The sequence below is a fragment of the Gouania willdenowi genome, chromosome 22 (genome assembly GCF_900634775.1).
Source record: "Gouania willdenowi chromosome 22, fGouWil2.1, whole genome shotgun sequence".
Classification (NCBI taxonomy): domain Eukaryota; kingdom Metazoa; phylum Chordata; class Actinopteri; order Blenniiformes; family Gobiesocidae; genus Gouania; species Gouania willdenowi.
In genome coordinates, this window is record NC_041065.1 from 19,271,615 (window position 1) to 19,283,748 (window position 12,134).

The following is a 12,134-nucleotide window of genomic DNA, read 5'->3' on the forward strand; positions in this document are numbered from 1 at the left end:
ATTTCCATAAAATACCCTAAACCAAAACACATTAGCGTCTTACCTCCTTGAGGCAGCCCATGAAGTTGTTGCTGACCGGACACCCAGGCAGGTCAGCCGTGCTGGGGCTTCCACCCACATAGAAGTAGTCGTCAGAGCCCAACATGGTGTAGTCTTCCTGGGTGTAACCCGTAGTGGTCAGGATTCCATCGACAGATATGGTTACCTGTCAGAGAGGACGGAGGATTGAACTGTACGCCGCTACCTCATATGGAGTTTGGGTGCAAAAGAACAAGATTTGTCAGAATTTAACTCCATACATGACAAACACGCATTTAAACCGATTATCAACCATAAATGCCATGAATGCCCTTTAGATGATCTGTTTAAAACTGAGAAATATAAATGTGTCACTAATGTCTTTAGAGTCATTTTTCAACTTTTGATTTCAAATACATTTACCCCCCCTATTATTATCCTTGAGGTGAATTTGACCTAGGGCTGGGCAAAAAAATCAATTTAATCTATTAATAAAATTTGTAGATTAAAACAATTTTTATTTTGCAAATTCGAGTGTAAAAAATAATAATTTTGTTTTCTTTGTTTACCCTTTCAATAGGCTATATGTGTGCCACAGGCATGTTTAGTTTTTTAATCGCACTATGCTGAGATGCTAAGGGAAGAGTTTATTATTTTTTTAATTGTAATGTTATATGTAATAAAAAATGTAGTTATCTGATTTCTTAATCAGAAAATGAAAGCAACTGTGAAGTTGTTGTTCTGGGTAAAAGCTTGAAATTGTTGAATGACAGAGCCTCATTTCCTTTTTATTTTGGGATTGTTCTATACATTTTAACTCTTGAGGACAATCACAGCAATAAAGTTGTACTTGACAATATATCTGGTCTGCAGTTATTTTTAAGTACATAAAAAAAAAAAAAATCAAAAATTGAGTCGAAACTCGAATTTTTCTTTTAAAAAGTCGGAGATTGTTTAAAAAAAATAATAGTTCAGTGCTTTTTTTTAAATATTTCACAACTTCCTATTTTCATGGGTACAATTGATTAAGCATTCAATAATCATAATGATTTTTTTCAATCTGCCAAAAGCATATTGTATGCATTAGTGGTCCTCTGGGGTCAATTTAACCCCAAGCTGTTTACACCATGTAAAACCTGTGTGACCTTATATCGCCACACCTGCAGGTACAGAGTTGATACTCATTAATGATGTCGGTAAATTTGAGAAGATTTTGATGGCAACTATTCAAGATAAATAAAAGGTAGGGTAGGCGATTTTTGAAAGCTGATGGCTCCGCCTTTACCCCCCTCGCCCCTCCCCTCTGTGCTTCGTCTCACTCACATGCATGTGCACAGCTGCTGCAGAAAAGGAGCTCAGCTCATCACTTGTATTGTGTAGAAACTTTGTTGCCTCATGTCTCATTCAGCAGTACGTAAACACTAAACTGTATCATTATATATGGTAAAAAACGCGACTAAAAACTCTGTTTTAACTACGTCAGCGGTGACATGCTTTCAGTGTGTGAGCTCGTGCATGCGAGGGATCGAGAACAAACAGTGAGACAGGGAAACGTGATTGGTAAAAAAAACAAACAAAGAAAACGGTTAGTTTTTTTTATTTTTAGCCTCATAAAACCAGATGAAGTTACGTTTTATTCATTCATTCACAGTAGTAGCCTTTTAGTTGAGTTGTCCTTGTCATTTAGGTTGAGTATCCCTTAAAACGAACGTCATCATGTTGCTACGTCTACTACTAAAGTGATATCGTGTCCTAAAAATCATAAGTAGGCTGTAATGTTCAGGAAAAGACTATCAAAAGCAAAATTAAGCTGAGAGTGACACACAAACACAAAGACACAAAGTCAAACATTGAGTATGGCCACACCCACATTGCAGGAGTTTTCATCACAAATGCATGTTTTTGTCAACTCTATTAATCAGTAGGATTAAATCACAATGAGGAGAAAAGCGTATTTTTTGTTTTACATGACACTAAAAAACGAATGATTTGGATCTAGTGTGGGTGTAATGGAATAGAGGCTCATTTCCATACCTCGTAACCTTTGACCTCAAACATTCACTGTGCATTGACTGTGCAGATTGAGTATGTGGTTCTGCTGTCAGTTTAGATGAGGGATTTCCATTGCATTCCTGCAATGTGGGTTGCCGTAGAGTTCCCAGATAGGAGATGACAGTCTGTTGTCAGAACAATCTGTAACCATGTAATCAGGGAGTGTCCAGCAGTTTGCAACTGTCAGTGAACCCGCTTTAGTTTATGTGGCCGTTTTATAGATTGACCACTAAGAAGTATTTAAGACAAAAAAGAGTGAGTGTGATGATGGTGTATGAACTCACTGCTAAACACACAAAGTACAATGAGCTCTACGCAGAAAATTTACAAACCCATTTCATTGGGGGGTTTTTTTAGAGGGAAATGAAGCTCGGAAGGTGTGAAAGAGGAAAAGACCACGTCAAACAAAGAAAATGATATATGAATGAATGAATATCTACCATACAATGGAGTTTGTTTACCAGAGCGACTCCAATGCCTGTTTGCTTTGCCAAAAGATGGGATGTAAAAAACATAAAATTAACATGTGAACAATGGGTATTAGTTGAAAGAACAATAACAAACCAAAGAACATATACATGGAAGATCATACATGGGTTAGTATTAGCAGACAAAGGACGTTAGCAGAGGGAACTTAAAGATTCAATAGACCTAAATTTCTACATATCTTGATTATCACAAATAATATTACAGCATCTGTCTTTAAGATGTTCTATGTAAAAGACATAATCAAACATGTAAAAAGACATATTCTAAGTTGTTGAATATTGGTTTTCTCTGCTGCCCATCAGGGCCTTACCTGTCTGAGGTTACGTGTCACTTTGACATCATGCCAAGTGTTATCGTTGAACTTTCCGTTGACCGGCTCTACGATGGCTTCGAAGGCTCCGGAGCCCAGGTTGATGACGAGGGAGACGGCTCCGTCCTTCAGGGCCAGGTTGACGTAGTCTGCCGACTTGCCGGTGTGGAGGATGAGTCCGTTGCGTTGCCACGTCTTGAAGGAGAGCGTGATTTCATCGCTGCTGCTCTGAATGGGGCTCTGGGAGAGGTCGTAGCAAAAGTACTCGGAGCCTCTGAAAGTGGCCACATTCTCTTCTCTCGCTGAAGTAAACAAAAAGAAAAAGACGAAAAATGAATATTAGACGTAGAATTAATATTAGAAAACCTTCTACTTACACTATTTTACGGCCTTTCTAAGTAAAGTCCTTCAAGGTAACAATAGGGCACAATAATGTTAAAATTGCTCTTGAGATAAAACTGGTCCTTATCTGGCCCCTGAGCTAAAATGAGTTTGACACCCCTGTATTAAAGGGTAAATTAACTAACAACTAGCTTTGGCTCCTCCGCTGGGGTCTCGGGCGGGGGGCTCTCTGGGCCCTCCCCTCGGGGGGCTGGGCGCGGGGGTGTGGGTGGTGGTGGGGGGGTGGGGGGCTGGGGGGCCTGGGGGTTGGGGGTTGGAGTCGGTGGCGTGGTGCGCTGGGTCCTTGGCTCCTTGGGGGCTTTTCGGGTGTGTATGGGGGGGGCAATGGCAGCCTCTCGGCTTGGGACCTTGGGGGCGTTCGGGGGGCTGCTTGGCCGTGGGGTGGTCGCCGGGGGCCCCTAGATCTCTCGCTCTTTCTGCTGGCCCGACTGCTTCTTCGGGCCCGGGGGCGGCTTATGGGTTTTGCAGTAGCGGCTCTTGGAATCACATTTGTCATGGACGCACTGGCCTCGGGCTGTGGGATAACACTCATACTGGGCTCAACCATAGACACGTTGTTCCCAAATACCTGTTTTATGTAACTTCCACTCACTTCCTCCTCTGCTCACAGCCACCATCATTATTCCTAAGCCGCACACTGGTCACCAGACTGGCTTGATAACACAACAATAAGCACAATATACACAACCACAATTTCACATCACATCACTTGAAACTTATTGATTATTCCCCACCCATTCGTTTTCCTATCTTGTATCCCTCCTCCCTGTTAACTCCCCCCCCCCACCCCCCTCACCCTGGTGTAACACTGCCCTCTCTCTTTTACATCCTCCCTTTAATAAAGTATTTACCCTTCCCTAGGGAGGGCTGGTGATGGTCACAATTATGCAATGAAATAAATTCATTTATTTAATTGCAATAATAAAATATGCATTGCTGTTAAAAGATTGCACTTCTTGTAGTGTTAACCTTCAACAGCATGTGCAAACAAGGTAAAAAAAAAAAAAAAAAAAAAAAAAAAAAAAAAAAAAAAAAAAAAAAAAAAAGGGTAAATTAACTATCGGTGCTACAATATGTTACACTGTATTAGTTAAACTGTCTACTGTCATTACAACCTCTGTGTAAAATCAAACATCTTAAGTTCAGCCTCTTAAGTACAATAAATAACAAAAAATTAAAATATGAAGAAAACCACAATCTTCTATATGTCAATAAAAAATACAGCAGATATCGAGTGTTAGCATTAGCCACAACTTATGATAGTTTATTGAATTGCTATATATTACAGAATGAGGCAGAGGAAATGGCATTGAGGGGCCCCCTAGTGGCTCATGGGGTCTTACACAACTACGTAGTCCACACACTATATAGCCAGAAACGGCACTGTTTGCTTGGCTTCACAGTTTGAATCTAAACAGTTAACATTGATGCATTTTAGTCATTCGTTACGCATTATAAATGATATCTAATGCATCCAAAAGAATAGTCTGTCAACTATAATGAAGCAAAAGTCAAAGAAGAGTGCCAAGAAGAATAATTAACAATACCTAAAACATTTTCTCGAACACAACCTTCCAACATGTGACACAGGAATGCAATCAAGGCCAAACTGTGCTATCATATAACATCAAAGGCCTAATCTTGCCAGTGAAATTGCCTTTCCTGCCATATAGATGGCCTGCGACACAATGCTTACACACAAGATCACACAAAGGGGACATAAGACGGGAGCAGCAAAGACCCTCCCTGTATTTATGACCTTGACGGCAAGTAAAGGGAAACAAAGGGCAAGAAGAAAGTACTGCAAACAATGAAAGACACAACCTGGGGAGAGTTGAAAAAAAGCCCACTCAAGAGCAGTTATCTTTCCCTTCATCTTCAATTAACGCACTGTCGTTTAAGAAAGAAATACGTGACAAAGGGCAAAAACAAGAGCAAGACAACATCAATCAGCCCCTAAAACAAGAAGTGTGGATTCAATGCGTCTGCATTGTGCTGTGGCTGAACAGAATACAACCTGTTACCAGCTTCAGCCATGTGGAAACATCATGGTTGGACAGCCAATTTTCATTTCATTTACATTTTTCCATGAAGTCCGCTAGCATGTAGCGTGCAACTGCTACCTCAGTTCCGGCTCCAACCACGTGACAACAACAGGAATTTGGTAAATTGTTGTTAAAAAAAAATATTACCAAATATGTTCAGATATTACAATACAATACGCGATACAAAGCTCACGATAACGATTATCTCACAATATGACGATACTGCAATTATCGATTTATTGGTCAGGAATCAATCTACGATAATCTATGGCATAACAAGAAAAAAAAAGATTAAGTGAAAAAATACAATTTTTATTTTTTATTTGATAGAGAATAAATTGAAAGTGTCCTATGAACAGTGACACTATTTTAGTGCGACATTTCTGTAAATAAGTGTCAACATACCAATGTAAATGAATAAATATCTCCAATAGTGCTTATCTTATTGGTTCCTTCAACAAACAGTGATAACATTTCTGTGAAGACGTACCTGCACATTTTAGTGAAAAAGCAGAAAAGGTTCTGAAAAAAATAAAATTAATCTTAAATCCAAAAAATAAAAAAATAAGAAATAACTAAATAAATCGACAGCACAAGCATATCGATAATCGATCATGCAAAATAATATCGCGATATATCGCCATATCGAGATATCGTCACACTCCTATTTAGATGTAAGGATAATTACAATATTAGAAAATGAAATTAAATCCCACGTACCATGTACATTTTGAAGATGTTTAAAAGACTTTTTTAAGTCATTTTAAGGCCAATTAAGACCTTGTTTTTCGATAAATGAACTAAATGCCTTTGGAATGTTTTAAGGATCCTGTTGTGTTTCTCACTTGTGAGAAAGTGAGTTAAGGTCTAGCTTGAGCTCTCCAAGGAAACCTCCGTTTTAAAATGGTTGATGCGGTTATTTTCTAATCTTCTTGGCCTTAAAAATGGCACATTGTAGTATGTCACACTGAAAGTCTGCAGTTTCAAGCAAAAAAAATTGCTTTACTCACTGTGCAGAAAAGCACCACCACTCTTATTAAGATGTCAAAAGATATAAATGCATTTTAAGAGAGAATTACATTGGAAAAGTACATTTTAGTTTGTAGTCGCTGTTGTATTTTGTTTGGGAGGGTATTTAGACATAACAGTCCCTGAGATTAAAAAAAAAAAAAAAAAAACAACAACAAATTACCAATGCTTTACAATATAAACCAAAGTTGACATACCCGCAAGGTGTTAATCTACCATTTGGACATGTATAGTACCTGTATTACCTGACCCAAAATTATGGGGTTAAATGGTTCCTGGGCTGAAAACATTTGGACAATTTTGACAAGAGTCCGTTATTGAAATTTGATGTAACCACAGAAATCCTGTTGGGAATTGTGTTTTGGTTCTTGTCAGGTTTATTTAAAAGCATGCAACACATGAATAAAATATTTCTGGCTTTCTCCAAACCCACTGATTTGTTAAATTTCATCATATATCCTTAATTTTTTTTAGCAAATACAAATTTACATTAAAAGCATTTTATTTCTTGAATTTGAAACAATGGAAAAGTTGCATTGGCTAAAAAATGGCACTGCTATAAAAAATGCTTCAATGTACAAACCGAGATTAAAAGTGCCTGAGGTTCGTCATACATTCTGCAAAGAAAATTGCTCCAAAGACAGGGTCTTTTATTCGCTGAGGCTTTTTGTAGCCTACAGGCTTGGAGGACAGAGTTACTGCTGAGATGGGTGTCCCTTTGGTAAACTGAGTCATTAAGCGACAACTATGATTTTGCCAATCATTCCTTTGGCTAAACCTGAAAATAGCCCTAGAATTCATAAAGCTACACGGGAACTTACACATGAATCCCAAAACATACCAAGATGAAGCAAATGTTTTGCTATCAGACACCTTCATTGGCCTCAACTTATCAAACTCACAAAGATAAATTAAGATGACCTGATACGTTTTTGGGTTTTTTTCACTGAAAATGTTAGACAAATGTGTTCACGTATTGCAGATAGGATTCTATTAAAGTTGTTTAAATTGTGATGTTTTAAAATAATAATAATAATAATAATAATAATAATAATAACAGTTTTTAAAAAGTAGAATGTTATAATGTTTCGGTTAGTAAAAGAGTTGTTCGCTCGTAAAATAGGAACATGATGATTCCATATAAAATCTTTCAGATGTGGCAATTTGGAAATGAGACAATAGCATAAATTAAGATAGATAAAAAGTTGCATGTTAAAATGTAAGTATTTCCTACCTTTTTAAGTGGAAGCTAAGTCCTAATAATAACAATAATAATGCATTAGATTTTATATAGCGCTTTATCATAGACACTCAAAGCACTTTACAGAATAAAGGCATTATTCTTTCATTCCACACTTAGTGGTGGTAAGCTACTATTGTAGCCACAGCTGCCCTGAGGCAGACTGACGGAAGCGAGGATGCCATAGTGCGCCATCTGCCCCTCCAACCACCACCAACACTCACACACTACATTCATACTAGGCAATGTGGGTGAAGTGTCTTGCCCAAGGACACAATGACAGATACCACTGGTGCGACTGTCCCCCACTGTGTCAGTGGTCTCACACAACTACTAACCAGGTCCAGACCTGCTTAGCTTCAGAGATCTAGCGAAATCGGGCAATGACAGATGGGTATGGCCACAAAGTGGATGCTAAGTCTTCCCTCATTATCGCTCCCTCTAATTAAAGTGAAACTCAGAAATAGTTGTAATATTTCAGTGTATATATATAATTAGTAGTCCTTTGGATTATAAAGTAACTTGAAGTAGTTTACGGTTTCAGAAAGGTTGGTGAAACTTGTAGAGTAAAAAAAAACGATCCTCCTCGTCAGTAGGTGGCGGTAGGTAACAGAATAAAGCAACTATGTGCAATTTCTATGTTTACTTTTAGCTTCGCAAACGCTAAAGTCGAGAGACGGGGATTAGCAGCAGGTGTATCAGGCCAAGCAGGAAGTCCGCATCCAATAAACATCACAGTGCAGTCCCTCTATGTGCCACTGTAGCAACAAGAAAGATAGTAAGATTCAACACACAGTTTACCCAACAAAATCAGAATGCAAGCCGCCTCCAACATAGCTCCCCTGCTTCTCTTTCCATCTACAGCCCACTGTGAGGAAAAAAAATAGCTTTATCTGAGTGCAAGAGGAACCATGCCAGTCCACCCACCCAAGGACGTCTACCTGCAGAGCCGGAATGAGAACAGCCCCACTTTGCATGGCTGGCAATATAAAACAGAAACTGAGAGAAGGCTGTGAAACTTCTGTCGTATAACATCTGTTTCACACAAACCGTGATAGACTGACAATAATCCAAAATTACAGTCACACAAGCAGGTAGCCATAACCATTTGCTGAAATATAGAACGATAATGAATAGCGACTGAAAGAACTCCTTTATGGCTGGAATGAGGCGAAGTGAGGGGATTGTTATCAGCTTATAATAGTTTTAATGGTGTCCGTAAGCTGTTCTAATTGAACCCTTTGTTTGATTGATGAGCTTGAAGGAATCCTCAGAGGGGTCATCCATAAAAATGTCAGAAGGAGAGGAGGCAGAGGCAAAAGTTATGGCCACAGTAAATTACCCTTTAGTAGGAGAAGGAAAGCAGATGGCGGAGATGTAAACTCTGATTGGATCAACCAGATCCATCCATCTATATACCGATCTGCTGGTATATACCTGCAGTATATACCCTTCATATTTCTGTTAAACTTTACAATAAGTATTTTATTGTTCGATAGAAATATTTCACAACCCAAACATAAATACAGGTCATTGGCAGAGGAAGGAGGTTGTGTGTGTGTGTGTGAGAGAAAGGGGGATATTATATAGCAAGGAAAATTGGTATGTACTAAGAGTGTTGAAAAAAATCTATTTGGCGATATATCGCGATATTGCGTCGCGCGATACTCAGATCGATATTTTTTTTATTTACCTTTATTGAACCAGGAAAGTCTTTTCCACTGCAGGAGACATTGTAACTGCACAACAAAAAAAGTGCGCTGAAACCTGGGCATGTTGACCAGCTTGTATTTTTTCAATAAAATCTAAAAAGATTTATTCATTTAAATCTTAAATGAATTCATTTATTTGTTATTCTAGGCATATACCTCAGTTAAGTTGCACTAAAGTCATGCTGCACTAAAGTCAAGCCACAGGCAGATTGTATGTTATTTTTTATTTTAAGTTGTTTGCACATGGCATGTTAAAGCCAATGTTTTGAGTGTAAAATATGCCAATAAAACATATTTCATACATAATGTTCTCATGAAGGTGTACACATTTACAGATTAGTTGTTTCTTGAGTCATATATCAAAAAAAGTAATTGCAATAATCGCCTTGTACTTTAATATCAGGATATATCATATTGTGACTTATGTATCGGGATATATCGCATTGTGACTTATGTATCGGGATACGAATCATATCGCCAGATGCCAGGCAATTACACACCCCTAGGATGTACACTAACTTACCCATGTTGTAGGCCATTTTACCTTAACATGCATATCATACATACTGACAAGACAAGGAAACCAGGCAGGATCCTAAATACAGACAAGGAAAACACCAACTCTGGCAACCAACCCAATACTAATAGAAAGAACAACCACAAAGAAATAAATAATACTGTATGTCAGAAAAAAAACAGTCAACCCAGAATCAAACCCATGACCCTAGGCATGCAAACCCAAAATAACTGCATCATACATTGTTCTATTCATCAACTGATCCCAAAATGTGCTTAATCTCTGTGAGGGTGATATATTAACGATGTCTGCCAATAATTTTTATCAGAAGCCACTGATGTTTTTATGAAATAATAGATCTACAATGGACAATCTAATTTATACTTGTACCAGCATTTTGATAATTCTAGGGTTAAAACTTTAGGGGTTTAGGGGATTAATACCATATTATATCTCTCTTATATTCTCTTTTTCAGTTGGAGTTTCAGCAGCTGTTTAAACTCAACATCTTTAAGCGACTGGTAAGTACAAAGATATAGTAAATGACTGGGAGGCATTGATGAATAAATAACAGATTGTTTTTGAATGATTTTTTTAACGTTACAACAGGTCTCAGCGACACCAGAGTGAATATGAATCTATAATGCATTAGTCATTTGGTCCTACATAATTGAGCGACACTATGATTTATGAGGGTCAGGTGTATATTTTTTTTTTTTGGTTGATTTCTGCATGACTAACATCAATTTTAGCGTGTACTGCATTCAAATCATAAAAGCCTTTGTCTAGGTGTGCCTGGGAAACAACAACATAATGAAATTGGACAATTTCCAAGTGATTATGGTAAAATACATGTTTTTTGTGTATACATACATTCTATTATAAATGTTGAGATGGAAAAAAAATACAATGCTTAGAACTGGGTTATGTGATGCTTTATGTTCTGTGTCTGATCCTGAGTAGAAACACATTTTTCAACAAAAAGGTTCTTCAAGACATGCATCCTTTTTACATATAAATGGTGTTAAATGAGCCAATTTTTCTATACATTATTTTAATTCATAAAAAATGAACTTGGGAACACTGTTAACACAATAACAACAACATTTATATTTTTTCACAGGTAATCCAAAAGGTCATAGGTAACAGCTCATCATTATCATGTTTGAATTAAATGCACACGCTTAATACAAAGACGACATTGGGGTGGTGCCTTTGACTAACATGCTTGTATGTTTTTTAAATTTGTTCAAAAATGGCTTAGTCATTTAAATTTCATTCTTGAGTATAAAGAAACACGCTCCCGTACACAGACTTGATAGCGGCTTCATCTGGAATTTTCCCCTTTCTCTCGGGGTCATTGGTGGAAATTAGAAACCAGTGAATCACTTAAAAGGAGTGTGGTGAAGAGCGATTCACTGTCAAACGTCGCCGCACCCCACCGGCGTATTGAAATAAGCTGTGCAGATGCACAAAAGACATAAGAAGTGGACACACTTGGGATGAAATTGTTCTGCTTTTCCTTGCTGCCTTTTAAAAATGGAGGAATATTCAAGCAGGACTAAAGACACCACAAAAATGTTGTGTTATTTTGCTTTTGTTACTTAATGCAATCCTTCAATTTAAATGAATTTGGTCTTGGCTTCTTGCGAGATATGAAATGTGCAAGACCTAATCCAGACATTGGTTCCTCCAAACCATATTATGCACTAAAGGTAGGGTAGGAGATTTTCTCCAGATACACTTTTACGTTTCTGGTTGAAATTGACTTTATGTCCTTACAGAAAATAAGATCTTATGTGCTCTGAAAAAGGAAGGAAGAAAAAGCCGGAGCCGTTGGTGAAGCTACATTCAAAATCATGCTAGCTTTCGAAAATCACCTACCCTACCTTTAAAGTTAATATCCAGAGTATCTGAGAAATTTATGTATAATTTTTTTGAAAAGCGAAGAAATACCGACTGTAACTAGCCTTTTACTATGGTCAACTGCCGGTGGTCATTCATATACATTAATGTATATAAGTCCCGCCTTCGTCCATAGACCCCATACAAATGCGAAAAAGCACCAAATTTGCCCAGCCAATAGGTTTCGACTTCTTGGAGCGGTCCACTGTCAATGAAAGTGAATGCGCGTGTACGTCACAACAGCAAATAATTAACACTGAGAAGCATAACGTCATGGAGCAGCGCTCCAAAACTCCAGTTACCCATTCCACGATTGTCAACGTATAAAGCTTCTACTAAAAAGAAAAGAAAAGAAAAGGTGGAGGGATTTGCTGATTTGAAAATGATTCTGAATGGACCAGGATTTGGCCACATT

The 12,134-nt window shown here is 37.9% G+C and overlaps 1 protein-coding gene across 6 annotated transcripts in view; it reads right to left on the bottom strand.

Moving 5' to 3' along the window:
* nrxn3a (neurexin 3a) overlaps window positions 1-12,134 on the bottom strand; it is a 157,223-nt gene that overhangs the window by 69,379 nt on the left and 75,710 nt on the right. For 5 of the 6 annotated variants that reach the window (XM_028437364.1, XM_028437363.1, XM_028437362.1 and 2 more), the window contains exons 6-8: window positions 2,870-3,171; window positions 2,511-2,555; window positions 44-205 (exon numbers count right to left, since the gene is read on the bottom strand). In XM_028437364.1, coding sequence (XP_028293165.1) covers window positions 44-205; window positions 2,511-2,555; window positions 2,870-3,171 — 509 coding nt within the window. The remainder of the gene's footprint in view (window positions 1-43; window positions 206-2,510; window positions 2,556-2,869; window positions 3,172-12,134) is intronic. The other variant, XM_028437365.1, reaches the window with a different exon arrangement.